Below are 13,700 nucleotides of genomic sequence, written 5' to 3'. Positions count from 1 at the left end.
ACCCAATAATCTATGTTAGTGAATGTAAATGCGAAACCGAACCTTTTCTTTATTCATCAACGTCGATCTGGCATTGGCTCTGCTTTTTCAAACATTGTCCGACTTCCGCGGTGAATCCCTTTTTATGTACAATTGTGCTTCGGGGATTTTCCTACCTTGTACTTTTTGAGGAGCTTATTGCTCCGCATCTACTCAATTCGAAACATTACTGTTTGCCCCCTCATCTTCAAGAAGAACAAAATAAAACGTTGAACAGAAGCATACCGGCATCGATTTTATCTGCTCATACGAGTATTGGCATGCTACGAGTAGATACTTAGCACTTGCCTAACTAGGATCTACATCTTACATCTATAGAATAATCACTGAATTCAAACCCAACTTGATCTGACAAGACAAGACAAGACAAGGCAAGTCAAGTCAAGTCAAGTCAAGTCAAGGCAAGGCAAGGCAACTCAACTCCTCCAGTCAACTCAACTCCTCCAGTCAGCCCAAACTCAAACTCGAACCCGAACTCGACCAAACTCGACGCTTTGCCCATAAGTTACTCTGTCTGTTGCTGTATCAAAAGTACAACATCAATCAAGTAACGGTCGGATCAGTACCATTTGGGCATCTGGTAATTTGGAAATCGGAACCAGCAACCCTTTTTGGATCTCGAGTTATTCGCCTCTCTTTCGTCTTTCATCCATCCCTCACTCAGCCTGACTTCGGAGCTTCTCACAAGTTACAACCCAAAAAGTACCTGAACCTTGAGAAATCCGTCTCTATTGGCTCACTGCCACCCACTTCCAATCCACCATAAACTTACTTAACAAAACACACGAACCTATCCTGTACTTTGATTTGGTTCCTCAGCAGGTCCTGCAGGTAGCAATCAAGCGCATCGGTATTTACACTGGAGCACATCTTTCTAATTTTGGGGTCGAGGCTTTTGACTGGGAACTTGCAATCTTCCTCGCATTGACATTCGTCGGCTGTGTTTCATATTTTCCCCCATTCCCCCCAAAGCGAATCTCCAATCTTTTTCGTTACAGCATTTCGTTCTGAAGCTACATTTTGAACAGTTATGCTCAATATGTCGGCCGGACACATCATAGGCAATCGCAACAGCACTCCTGTCGAGTCTACAAATACTTCGTCACTTCGACCTCCATCTTCACGCGCTGTCGGCTCAGGTCATCACCTTCGAGCTTCTGCAGACATGGCCGGATATTCAGGTTCGCCATCTGCTAGCCGTGGCCAAGCTCGTCCTTCATCCGATTTTTATGGCACTCAACAAATGCAAGGTCAGGGTGTCCCTGAAAATGATACTGACTTGGAAGCTCAGCAATGGATCGCCGACATTGATCAATATGAGAATACTTTGGAAGAAATGGCAGCTGCAACTTTGGATCAAGACTTTAAAGATGAGCTGAGTGCAATAGAACAATGGTTCCGGGTTCTGAGTGAGGCCGAACGAACCGCTGCTTTGTACGCTCTACTTCAACAAACAACCCAGGTACAGATTCGATTTTTTATACAAGTTTTACAGCAGATGGGCAAAAACCATCCAATGTCGGGTGTGTTGTCACCCGCAAACTTCGATAAAGGTTAGTCTCAAAAGAACTCGACTTCACACTTTTCTCGAGATCTAGCTAACATTTGTCTACTCTAGATCCTATGTCAACTCGACTCAACGATGCAATGGGCAAGCTTGGTGCTGAAGGCTCCAGAAATTCCATAGGCCGTCCTCCCGCTACTCCGTCTACAAAGAGACACTCTGTTCTGGATCCATCCATGATAAACAACATGTTTCCAGATGCTGCGGCAGCTATAGCCAGCAAAAAGGCTGAATATACTCAGAACTGGGGCAATCCTCCTACCTCAAACCGAAATAGTGCAGCCTACGATAACCGTGCCTCTCTTACCGCACCTGTCATCGCTGGCCTTGGAGACTCGACGGACAATAGCGCACCTCCCGCCTCACCATGGGGATCTCGCAGCAATGACCAGGCAAACAGGCCTAAATCATCTTCGGGACAAACACCCATGGGCCAGTTTATGCAACCACCACCCTCAGCTGGCGGCTTGCGCTCTCCCAGACCAACTCAAATTCAAGGCTCATCTAATCTTCAAAATACTGTAATTAACGCTCCTGACAATACTGGCTCTGATATGCCACTACTTTCGCCATATAATGCAGGGAACGGAAATTGGGCCTCGATGGTCAACACGCCAATGGTTCCAAATTTCAATGCATCGAACAGCAACACCGATATGGTCGCAAACGCTACGGCTATGAAACTGGCGGCCCTTTCTACAGTCAACAATCGGTTTGCTTTGGACGATGTACGAAAATACCGCCGTGCTAGATCGAACGATGGTGGACAGGTTCCACCTTCTCCCGGTCTTCCTAACAATATGCCAAACGCTAACGTTGTCATGATTAATGAACACGGACAAATAATGAGTCGAGACCAGGTCCTAGGGCTTCAAGCTCAGCAGCAGCATTCTTTCGGCGGCAGACAGTCTAGGCCAAGCTCCCCAGGTTTGGCCATGCAAGGCGGGTTTGGTCAAGTCAATTTTGCATCTCCACAGAATAACGGCTTCCTGGCCGCATATGATGGAGCCTCGCCTCTACTCAACAATGGCATGAGTGGCTTGAGTCTGAACGCATTTGGTATGGGACAGCATGAGGGGTATCTCTCTGATCATAGCGAAATGGCGCGGGGTAGATCGCCACGTGGAAGAAGAGGTAGCTCAAAGCCCCCTGAGGATCCTACCGACCCTAGCCTTCTTCAGGATATTCCCAGCTGGCTGAGAAGTTTGAGATTACATAAGTACACGGATCAGCTTAAGGATATGAATTGGACCGAGCTTGTGGAACTAGATGACGAGGCGTTGGAGAAGAGAGGTGTCAACGCTCTTGGAGCGAGAAGAAAGATGCTCAAAGTGTTCGAGCAAGTAAAAGGTAAGAATCTTGCACCAAGCTCGGAGTGAAGCTAACAATCTTTTTAGCTGCGAAAGCGGAGGGTAAGCTCTCATAATTTGGTTTCTTTATTTTCTACTATTTTCACGCGAGCTTTTCGATTTGAGTTCCAAATTGTATTTGAATACGAGAATATGGAAACAGTGGGTTGGGCATTCACACGGTTCAAGAATGTGGATATGAATGATGTTGGATTTTTTCACAAGCTCTACAAACAGACAGCTTGGATGAATGTTGAAATACGCAATTCCAATTCGTAACTTGAATCACCCCAAATAGTTATAATCATGTAATGCGAACACTCGTCTATCTATGTATCTTTCTTTGTACCATTTAGTCTGCACATATATTTCATCACATAGAATGCACTCATCCTCTGGCTCCATTCTCTGCGTCCATGTATGTATTCATTTGTCTCGACAACGTTCACACGTGATACAATTCACATCGCAAATGAATAGACAGAAAGAGAACGCTCATTAATCCGTCTATCTCAAAAGGACAGTAATATAGCTCTTTAAGTACAAACCAGAAGACTATTGAATACGTAACACGAAGTACGAAGTGCGAAATGCGAAATACGAAATACGCAAATACGATAATACCAAGTCCCCCTCCCCTCATTTGCGTTCTCTCGCTGATCAGATTTTCTACGTGGAGTTAGAGGGCCGCTAAAAATTTAAGTTTACCATACGCAACCCCTGAATCCCATCCGCCCCCCAAAAATGGCTTGTAACCTTGATTAGCTGGACGGAGCGCGCGAAGCCTAGAACTCTTTAAATCGCTGGGCAATCGCACGCCGGTCTACAAATTCATGATGCGACTTTATTTACTTGTTTCTCTGATTCAAACTCAATCTACTTATGCCCATGCATGTGTTGAGTATGACTTAATAAAGATTGGAGAAGCAAGTTCTTTCGTTGCATTTTTGACACATTATTGAGACAGTGTTTCGATACCAATATCATCCAATACACATATCAGCCAATACATTCCCAATGGCTAAACATGATACTCTCGCGGCCGGTGGCGATAATCATGCGAACACCAATGCCAATATAGCTTCGCCTCCAGAGAATTACCCACGCCAAGATGAACAATCTAGTATCGAACCAAGTGTCTTACCGTTCCCCCTTCTAGATGGATCTTCCCCCCCAAATCCATCGTCTGCTTCCAAAGTCGAAGAGCAAGGAACTACTCGAAGCAGAGGACAATCAAGTACATTGGGTAGTATTCGGCGAGTTTCTAGAGTATTTGAGGAATCGAATCCACCGACGGGATTTTGTATTGCATCGGGACAAATCGCATCGCAGGTACCTTCGATAACCGATATTAGAAGAGGAAGTTTTGGGGTCGAGGGTTGGTCGAGCGAGGGACAGGTTCGAGAATTACAGAGACGGACAAGCTCTTCTCGAAGCTCCTTTTCACAATTGGGAGACCAGGACAAGAGTAGGAGGAAGAATTCCACCGGTATGAATACTTCCGATCATATCCCATCGGGTACGGAAACCAAACATGATGCTCTTCCCGAAGCACCAGAGGAAGAGGAACATGCACAAGCGCATTCGGATCTGAGAACTACTTCTACGGCCACGGATCCAGACGTCAAGAATGAAGTGCCTGTCAAGCTGAATTCTAATGTTCGGATTAGCAGCGATACAACCCGCGCATCTCACAACGCGAAGACAGGTGATGAATACAGAACAGCTCCGTTTGATAATGGATATCAATTTCCGCCCAAACACTCATGGAAAGTTTCGACGGCCATATTTTTCAAAGCTTTTTGGAAATTCTTCATCACTCCCGTCGGATTTCTCGTTACGGTTTATGGCTTAAATGTGGTTGCTTGGGGTGGTATGCTCTTTTTACTCCTGTGCAATGCTTCGCCAGCCATGTGCAAGCCAACGTGCAACGATATCAATTCTCCTCGACGCATCTGGATCGAAATCGATTCTCAAATCCTCAATGCCCTTTTCTGCGTCACTGGATTTGGAACGATTCCCTGGCGCTTTCGCGATCTTTACTATCTCCTTCAATACCGGGTTGGAAAGAATGAAATGGGATTGAGGAGATTGGCTGGTATAAACAGATCTTGGTTTCGTCTCTCGGGTTCTCAGTCCTTGTCCCCTGAAATAGGTCCTTCTCAACTCGCCACCCAAGACTCTGATACTCCTCTCCCCCCGTCAAGCCTCGCATTCCCTCTTTCGAAATCTCCGGATGCACCATTGACAGGTGTTCGAGCCCCCGCAACCGCCATGTGGAAACTCGATTTCGTAGTCTGGGCCATGGTGTGGAATACTTTTCTCCAAGCCGTCCTGTCGGGGTTCATGTGGGGACTGAATCGTTATGATCGTCCGTCGTGGAGCACGGGTCTTTTTGTGGCATTGGCGTGTATGGTTGCTGCGGCGGGTGGGATCATGTCGTTTGTGGAGGCGAAAAAAGTCAAGGCTATTGAGGGCGTGCCGGTTAGTGAGGAGGATCGAGAGAGATTGAGGATGGATAGGGAGTTAGGGGTGTTGCATTGGAACAATATCAAAGATGAGGAACCGAAGGAAAAAAAGGGAAAGGGGAAGAAAACAAAGGGGGAAAAAAGCCGAGCTGAGGAGACGAGGATGCAGGAGAGTATTGAAGAGGGCGTTGCGCAGGTGGTTAGATAACGATGGGTAATTTGGGTAATTCGGGTGTTTTCGTGTTTTTAATTCTGGAATGGGAATTACGGTGCTTGTATACACATACATACTCATGATATACATACACAGGAAGCGACGGGGCAGGGAGTGGAAATCGAGGATGGTGTTAATAAGCGTTTTGATCGCATGAATACATGTATGATTTCTAAATATACATACACCATGATAGGATATATATGATATTTCTCTCCGGAAAACTGGCTAATTTTTAGACCCTTTAACTTTTTGCATGATGTGTGATGGTGGTAGTGACATGGGCTGGAATGATTAAACATTGTGCTCTTACATCTAACCTAAGAGGAACGGAACGTTTCTTTCGTTCTGCTTCGTGTCGTATCTACACTAGGTAGGTAGGTATACTGCATACATGCATAGCATTCCTTACATGTCTGTCGTCTGAATTCAGGATGAGGGATTAAGATCTATCGATACCTACCTACTTACCTCCACAAGTTCCTTCTGCGTATTGGGCTGATGGTATGTTCGTGGGACATCTAGGTGCATATATATTTATGAGATTCCCTCATTCCACACAATGGTTATTTGATGTGGGATTGATGATGCCGTGGGAGGATAGATGAGATGTGATAGGGGGGAGGGAAGTTGGAATGTATGCATTTGCTAAATTCCTTCCGCATAAAAAGTTCCAGTGATGCTAGGTCTATGATATTCGACCAACCTAGAAGTTCCAATTCAACCTGACGCGCGACCCCTCTCGAATTGTCCATCCCAAGTGCTGTCCCTTAACCAGACATCTCTAAATCTCCATCTCCACCACCTTTCTTCTGGTCCTCCGCTCTCGCCTTTGTCTTCTTTTTCGCTTGTTCTACCCATTCCCCATATGCCTCAGGTCCCTCTTTCAATTTATCCCCTATTACACCCTTCAACACCTCCCCTGCAAATCCTACAAAATTGTGTCTTCGTAGAGCGTTCTCGAATTGCCACTCATTTCTCTTTTGTTCCTCCCTCATCAACAACTCCACATCACCCATTTCTCTCGCTCTAACCCTCAAATCCTTCACCATCGCCAATAAATTAAATCGTATCTCCGTCGCCGGGTATCTTTCTATTCTCCTCTGTAAAACTGGTATAACCTTCTCTGGAAATTCCTCAACAGTGGATGCTCCATGAGATATAGGTGCAGGTTGAAGACCATCTAATTCATAGAGCGTACCATTTATAGACGTATAGGCAATGAAGTGGTAAACATCTCCATCCTCATCTTTCGACGATCGTTGCGTCTCATCAACAAACGGACTTGACCTAGCGAAACTGTTATGAACATCTCTAATCAAATCGCTATTACTGAGCGCGTCTCCTCTAAACTCTGCTGGAAATCCCGCTGTAAAGTCTTTGAATTCGCGAAGGGGAGTGCCAACATCTATTTCTCCATCTTTATTCAGGAGGACTGAGAGGAGTGCTTGGGTACCACAAGCATTTTGTATAGTTTGCGCCGCGAAAAAGAGATTTTCCGCAGCGGGATAATCGTAGGAACCATCTTTGGGTGTGCCATCTTTATTGGGGGCTTCTCCGACGGGATATTTGAAGAGGAATATGACGCCATATATGGGAGAGAGTTGGCGGAGATAATCAGAGTCGAGCGCGATCAGTTCTTCGAATTGTACATCTTTGACACCGAGGTTATCGAGAAGAAATGTAAAGACACCCTGTAAGGGAAAGATGTTAATTGTCTGCTGGCTCTAAATCAGGAATTGTGTTGTAGGCTTCTTACTGCGTCAGATTCGACTGGAGAAGTGGAAATGTTAGTGTTTCTGGTACATCTGGTATTTCTATAGAAATTCTGGTAATATATAGAGTGCAATACTTACTAGTAGACCAACCGCCACTCATATTTGCTGTAGTTTAATGTACAAGACGTGTGGTGAGAGGAAAGTAGTTATGAATTATAACTTTACAAACATTTGAAGCTCAAGCTCCCGAAACTAGGTAAGCTCTAGGTGCGACGAATTACGTCTTGCCGCTAACATGGACGCTAAGCTCCTACACACGTGATTACCCCATGCTGCCCCCGGTGAGGTGCCAAGTGAGACGAAAATTGTGTTGGTAAAGTGAGAAGTAGGGAGTAGATGCACGTCATATTTAACGTCGATGCGTTTCTGTAGATCTTTGAATTTATACATAATTGTGGAGAGTAATATATGGGTAAATCGAGACCTCGACCTAATAACTTACTTTTTCCTTAAAGCTGACTGCATACCTAGTAGGTAGGTAGTTTTTGCGCAAGGGAAGATATCAGACAAGTCACACATCATTGAGCACATCACTCGGAGATTTCGAGAACACCAATATTTTGTTAATTTAATTGATTGATTGATTGATTGATTCCTGGAAGATTAATCTGATGGATTATCTAGACACATTATCATTGCAACCCCAAACGTTTGCAAATCTAATCCTATTCGCACTGCACACGAAAAAGCTACTATTCTTAACTGTAACGCCAACTGATTTTTGTAGCCATTTATGGCTATCCATTGAGCACATAAAGCTCAGCCCAATCAATAATTCCTCCAATTCCCAAGCCAAACCAAAAAACGCCGCCCAATGCAAGATGCTATACTGGCATATAAAGGATCGTGGGTGCTGGTATTCGTACAAGAATGCATAGCGAAAGAAAATCGTAAACTTCGTGAATCATTGGTCGGATATAAAGGAGAGTCGTTAGGATGATGTAGATATTAAAAACAATAATTAAAGAGATCCAGAAAATGTAATCTCATAAAAACTCGACGGTGCGCGCGTATTCGCAAATTCAAAAAAAAAGGGTGGTTTCGGGGGTGTTTTGATATTAGAGCTCACGGTTTTTCCCCTTGGGATCCATTGGAGCGTTGTCGTATTGCGAGTGAGGTATAGGGTGAGGATGATAGTTATAAGGTTGAAATTGAGGTAGATGCTGCATGTGTTGCTGCATATGGTCGGCATGTTCAACTTTGATCTGGTCCGCAGAAGACCTGGGCTCGAATTGAAAAGATGATGTTGTGGTCCTGGTCGTAAATGTTAAATCGCCTTCGTTCGAGGTTTATATCCACACGGTCGGAAGCACAAACCCGCCGAAATTGGAGCCGGAGCCCTGTCCCTCATAAAGAGCAAAATCTTCCCCATGTTCGCTGTAGACCGTTGAACCCTCCCCAAAATTCGATGATGCCGGACTATGGTACCCGCCAAACCCGCTAGGCGATGGAATCCCCAAGTAGTGATTGGTGTATGGATCGAGAGATAATGGCGGAATGGCTGCAGCAGAGATTGGATCCGGTGGCATTGTCATGATATGCTCTTGGCTGTAGGTGAACGCTGGATTTCCATAGGGAGAGATGGTGTTGAAGTTGTCCTCCATACCATAACTATGGTGTGAAAACGTCGGGAAGGAAGCTGTACGCTCTGGCTGAACCCAACCCATACGACTTCTAAACATTGAAACCATATCTATGGGGTATTCCATAAGATGAAGAGGTGTTTGCATATTGGAATCAGAAGTTTGCGAAACGTTGATAGAGAACAATCGGCGAGCAATCTCTTCAATAGGTCCCAAAGAAAGACTTCCAAAATATGCTGCTCCAACCTCAGGGAATAGAGGCTCCACGACCAAAGCAATGGTATAGTAATGAGCGAGGATCACTAGCGCTGATGGCGATCCCCGTGTTTGTTGCAAGAACATAACCGGTAGCCAGAATAACCAAGCTCGAAGTGGGTTGAGCATCTCGAATCGCTGGGCGGCGGTATGGGACGGAGATACTTTTCGAACACCTCGGACAAAACTCATGAGCTGTTGAATAGCCTTGGTGTCTTCGCCATGACTCTTCAAATGGATTTCAACCTTTTGAAGTTGAGCATAGGCGCGTTGCAATGCATCCAAGTCTTGCTTGCGTGGTTGACTGAGCTTCTTCTGGCCGGGCGCTGGAGATGGTGGTGCGGTTGGGAAAGTACTTTGCTCTGCAATAAAATCACCGAATTGAGATTCCATTTTCCAGGGCTGCATAGCGTCGATGACCTATTAAATGTTAGTTAATGATCAATGTAGTACCCAAGATTAGTTATGTTCCATACAGATGATGTCCCATGCATGAGCTGGGTCCAACCACGCCTAAGTTTGTGTTAGCTTTGCGTTCTTTAAATGATAGCTTCGTCAATGACTGACCATTCTGTTGCTTGCCAAGAAAGGAGAAGGGAGGCTCCCAAGACAGCATCTGAATTTTGTCGGGAAAACTCTCCAATAGCTTCGTGCAAACCTTTGAGAGCAATGCCACGATGAATGTATGCCATATTTGCGGTGAGAGGGCAGTCTGTCAACCAAGCTAGATGAGTGGCAGACAAGGCAAGCAGAGCGTGCATGACGAAAGGATAGCTCGAGCCAATCTTCAGTAAGCTGAAGGCTTGGTTAGCATGTCAAACATTTATTCTAAAAAGTGGGTAATCTTACAGTGGAATCTGTCGAGTCCAAATAGTGAAATTTCCTGCATCGTGAATGCTGAGCTCGCTGGAAACTGAAGCAACGTGATGAATGAGGCGAAGGTCTTCAAAGTTAAAATACTGAGGATTGGGAGCTGGATAGATGTATAGATCAGGGAAGGGGAAGTTCCCTGTCTGTTGCCAACGCTCGATGTCTGCTTCGATCTCCGGGGTCCATAACAAGTCTGCTTTCTCGGGTGTGGCAGCTCGTTCCTCCTGTACTGGCATATCCATATATGGACAGCGACAATTATGTTTTGTACAGTTTCGACTAAGATGTTGTCAGTTTTGAAACCTCTTCAAATCACAAGATGATTTGGTTTCCATCGACATACCATTGAGGAAAGTTCTCATCGCAACGGATGTGTCTACGTTTACAGGTTTCACAACCCTTTCGAGATTTGGTATGACTATTTCAAGTTCAGTCAATGCCCACAAAGGTGTTAGTAGAATTGTATATCTTACCTCCTACGAGGGGGTCCACCTCCAGGTCCGGCCATTTTGAATAAGGCTTTGAGAAAATAAGAAGTTGAAAAAAAAAAGTGGGTAAATAATTGACGACGAAGGCTTGAACGAGTGAAAGCCAACGTCGAAACGGGTTCGAAAGGTAAGGTCAATGGAATATATAGAAAGATAAAAAGTTTAAATGTTGCGTTAAAGAGGCAACAGAGGGGGGTAACTAGAGGAGATCTAAAAGGTCTCCGAGGCTGCCGGATATATGTAAGCTACACCGTCCTGCAAGCGAGTGTAATGGTAAGGCTACAAGAGCCAGCCTGGTTCAATGTCTTTTTGAATTACAAAACAATCAGATCTAGAGGCGCAGCGGCTGAACGCAACGTAACTGTATTCTGATGTCGAGGTGAGCTTGGACAGACTTGAAGCAGCAAGTAAGCATATAAGCTGGGTGTGTCTTTAAGGATCCGGAAGATCAAGGGAGAATCCGTCCTGATATAGTCGTCACACAAAGAGTAGTGATTGCGTAGCGATTGTGTGGGTTTAAGATGTTCAACGAAGGTATGTTGCGAGTCAAGGCTGCGAAAGGAATTTCCTCCGAAGGCTTGCCTTTTAGGTTTTTGGGAGAATTAGGGCTGAGTGAGGACGACACAAAAGCGAACGGAAGGAGCCAACGAGGGCTTCCTAAGAGTGATGCACACAAGCGAATGTGGTGGAAGGGAGGAGTTGCAGCGAACGTGAGGGCTGAAGTGTGTTTGTTTTCTGGATGATCCTAATGCGAAAGGGAAATATCAAAATCATGATTTAGCTGGCGATGCCAGCATTCTAATAGCAAAAGGCGTCCTTGCCGGGAGTTTGGCAGAATCGATGGAATAGGCATAGCGCTCAGCACAGCCAAGGTATCCGGGATGCGGAGCGCTTGAAAGCCTGCATGTGTAGGGCAGGGTAGTGTGGTACGGAGTGTCTAGGATGATGATGATTTGGATTTAGTATGGTCAGGATTGGATGGTATGGTGGAGATGGTAGGAAGGGTAAAGGCTAGTAGTGTATGATAAGTGTGTGAAAACAAAATCTTTTTTTGGATGGAATAGGCAAATTTAGGTCAGGTGGAGTGGAATCAATTGATTAGTGAGTATTTTCCCGTGGCAGTCAGCGGGAAACTCGAGAATCGACTACTGGTAAGAACTATAATAGCTCCAAGGGACAGGCAGACATTGGCATTTACTAGGCCATCACTTAGCAAACCGCATGGCAGAATCTGCCATGCCACCATGGAATTCTCTGCTGGATTCTACTGCTGGGCTAAGAGGGCACTATCTAATTGCTCGTCCATTCCACCGGCTCTCCACTGTTATTTCGTTCACTGCTCCAGCATCTATGTGCATGCTGAGGAGGGCAGACAAACAATCTTGGGTGCCACAGGGAGGAAGATTGTGTCAGAGTCAGTGTGAGGTCTTGGATTGATCAGGTATTAGTCAAGCACCAGTATAGCCACTAGCTATAGAGTAATAGTAGACAGGCTGTATAATACCAAGAAATGGACGAGGTTTCTTTTACTAAGATAGATGTAAGGTGTTCAAAAAGGTCATTGGGGGCAGGGTAACGGGGGGCACCGAAGAATGGAACGGGTTTTGCATCGATTTCGGGTCCGATGAACAATAAAGATCTCTTGTTGGGGGCGGAACAAGCAGGGCTAATCATGTGCTTTGACAGTCGATTGGATTATCCAAGGTAGCATTTACTACTGTGATTCCTACGTCCGCAGAAATGTACGCCCGCGGTTTACCGGTGCTATGAAGCATTGAAACTGTTAACATTTTCACACGCAGGACGTAGGGATAATAGTTGGCACGATGGTAGACTAAAAATTGAAGGCAAACCTGAGCTATGATGAAGATACAATGCTCATAGCCTCATAGCCTCATAGGTGCCCAAAATAAGTGTGCAAGAGCCGGACATTCAAAAGTCCATTTAGGTTTCACTTGGAAAAAGGTGGCAGGGCAAGCAAGTAAGGGGGAAAAAATGTGCAAAACGAAAGCTCGGGTAAGAATAGCCTATTTTAGTTTAACCCTTTCCGATGTCAATGTTTTCGTTTCTTACATACTCTCTCTGTCTACACGAAGTTTCTGTTAAACCAATGATTATTTTTAACCCTAAAACATTATCACCGTTCGTCGTTCGTTCGTTCGTTCGTTCGTTCGCTCGCTGAAAGTTTGTACTGTATGATCAAAGCAAAAGAAATCCAAACCACCTCTGCTTTCCTCTACCTATCAACAATTCACCGCTTTCCACGTTCCCATCTAGCTTTTCCGAAAAGACTAAGAAAAAACTCTATTTCGCTGCGGATATGCTAGAAAATCCATCCACTTACCTAATTTTGAAATCAATTCCTGCGTTATAGTGAATATGATGCGACGGTGCATAACTTCAAATGTAGGGAGAAACATAAGGTTAGTGGAGAGGAGTTCCCATCTTCCTTGTCTTGAACAACGAACCAGCTTTCAGCGGCGCAGATCTTCTGATGCAGTCTTTGGAATAAGGTATAGCAAGGATTGAAGATAGTGATGGTTGGTTGTACTCAGTAGTGGAAGGCGGAATGCACTTTGATCCAAAAATAAATTTTATGAATATTTGCTAAGTTCTCACTCACATTTACATACGGACCTACATGCCTACCACACAATAATGACTTACTCACATGTGCCTTTGACAGCTTGATGACTTGAATCGGATTGAATAGCCGAATTGGTATTGGAGAACGGGTTCACATTATCTGTTTGTGGATGAATAGAGTGGAAGACATCTTATTACTGGTCGATTTCCGAGTTCGGTTTGCATATCACCAACGGAGGCCTGCCGCATTCTCTGATGTTTCTTGCCCGAAGAAGGATTGGCTTGCAATATTGCTGGCCATCACCTCCCTCCTTCAATGCTTAAATGCCATGGCGAACGAATCAATATCCCTGATCAATGCAAAGGGTTCCATGAATCCATGATATTGAAGTTGGTGGTACCCGCTATGGGCATAGGGCTCCAGCCTCCATTTTCTTTGCTTGGACTTTGATGACAGAGGTTTTGTTACATCATTTGATAGAAAAGGGTTAATTACCTGGATTAAC

The 13,700-nt window shown here is 44.9% G+C and overlaps 4 protein-coding genes across 4 annotated transcripts; 2 read left to right on the top strand and 2 right to left on the bottom strand.

The window, feature by feature from the left end:
• The first annotated feature begins 61 nt into the window (after positions 1–61).
• On the top strand, positions 62–3,497 carry Bcvts1. Its single transcript, XM_001549970.2, has 3 exons — positions 62–1,592; positions 1,658–2,953; positions 3,001–3,497. The coding sequence occupies exons 1-3, from the start codon at positions 1,079–1,081 to the stop codon at positions 3,027–3,029; spliced, it is 1,839 nt and encodes a 612-aa protein (XP_001550020.1). The 5' UTR covers positions 62–1,078; the 3' UTR covers positions 3,030–3,497.
• A 110-nt stretch (positions 3,498–3,607) lies between these two features.
• BCIN_10g03550 (hypothetical protein) lies at positions 3,608–5,891 on the top strand. The gene has a single exon (XM_024695572.1). It carries the CDS (start codon positions 3,970–3,972, stop codon positions 5,626–5,628), a length of 1,659 nt encoding a protein of 552 aa, XP_024551366.1. The 5' UTR covers positions 3,608–3,969; the 3' UTR covers positions 5,629–5,891.
• A 13-nt stretch (positions 5,892–5,904) lies between these two features.
• BCIN_10g03540 (hypothetical protein) lies at positions 5,905–7,712 on the bottom strand. The gene is made up of 3 exons (XM_024695571.1): positions 7,491–7,712; positions 7,394–7,407; positions 5,905–7,328 (listed from the first exon to the last, which is right to left on the bottom strand). Exons 1-3 carry the CDS (start codon positions 7,510–7,512, stop codon positions 6,405–6,407), a joined length of 960 nt encoding a protein of 319 aa, XP_024551365.1. The 5' UTR covers positions 7,513–7,712; the 3' UTR covers positions 5,905–6,404.
• Positions 7,713–7,934: 222 nt separating this feature from the next.
• Positions 7,935–11,447, bottom strand: BCIN_10g03530 (hypothetical protein). Its single transcript, XM_024695570.1, has 6 exons — positions 10,594–11,447; positions 10,464–10,538; positions 10,100–10,399; positions 9,818–10,045; positions 9,727–9,763; positions 7,935–9,670 (listed from the first exon to the last, which is right to left on the bottom strand). Exons 1-6 carry the CDS (start codon positions 10,626–10,628, stop codon positions 8,702–8,704), a joined length of 1,644 nt encoding a protein of 547 aa, XP_024551364.1. The 5' UTR covers positions 10,629–11,447; the 3' UTR covers positions 7,935–8,701.
• Positions 11,448–13,700: the final 2,253 nt, after the last annotated feature.

Source organism: Botrytis cinerea, chromosome 10 (assembly GCF_000143535.2).
Source record: "Botrytis cinerea B05.10 chromosome 10, complete sequence".
Lineage (NCBI taxonomy): Eukaryota > Fungi > Ascomycota > Leotiomycetes > Helotiales > Sclerotiniaceae > Botrytis > Botrytis cinerea.
This window is presented reverse-complemented; position numbering and strand designations above follow the sequence as displayed.

What these genes read in the sequence shown, in the direction of transcription:
- BCIN_10g03530 (XM_024695570.1), bottom strand. Translation starts at nt 10,628, where the DNA reads ATGGCCGGACCTGGAGGTGGACCCCCTCGTAGGAG. An exon ending in GGTGGACCCCCTCGTAGGAG is followed by an intron (nt 10,539 to 10,593) that starts GTAAGATATACA and finishes AACTTGAAATAG; the next exon opens with TCATACCAAATCTCGAAAGG. An exon ending in TCATGCATGGGACATCATCT is followed by an intron (nt 9,671 to 9,726) that starts GTATGGAACATA and finishes AACATTTAATAG; the next exon opens with GTCATCGACGCTATGCAGCC.
- BCIN_10g03540 (XM_024695571.1), bottom strand. Translation starts at nt 7,512, where the DNA reads ATGAGTGGCGGTTGGTCTACTA.
- Bcvts1 (XM_001549970.2), top strand. Translation starts at nt 1,079, where the DNA reads ATGTCGGCCGGACACATCATAGGCAATCGCAACAGCACTCCTGTCGAG. An exon ending in ACCCGCAAACTTCGATAAAG is followed by an intron (nt 1,593 to 1,657) that starts GTTAGTCTCAAA and finishes TGTCTACTCTAG; the next exon opens with ATCCTATGTCAACTCGACTC. An exon ending in AGTGTTCGAGCAAGTAAAAG is followed by an intron (nt 2,954 to 3,000) that starts GTAAGAATCTTG and finishes CAATCTTTTTAG; the next exon opens with CTGCGAAAGCGGAGGGTAAG.
- BCIN_10g03550 (XM_024695572.1), top strand. Translation starts at nt 3,970, where the DNA reads ATGGCTAAACATGATACTCTCGCGGCCGGTGGCGATAATCATGCGAAC.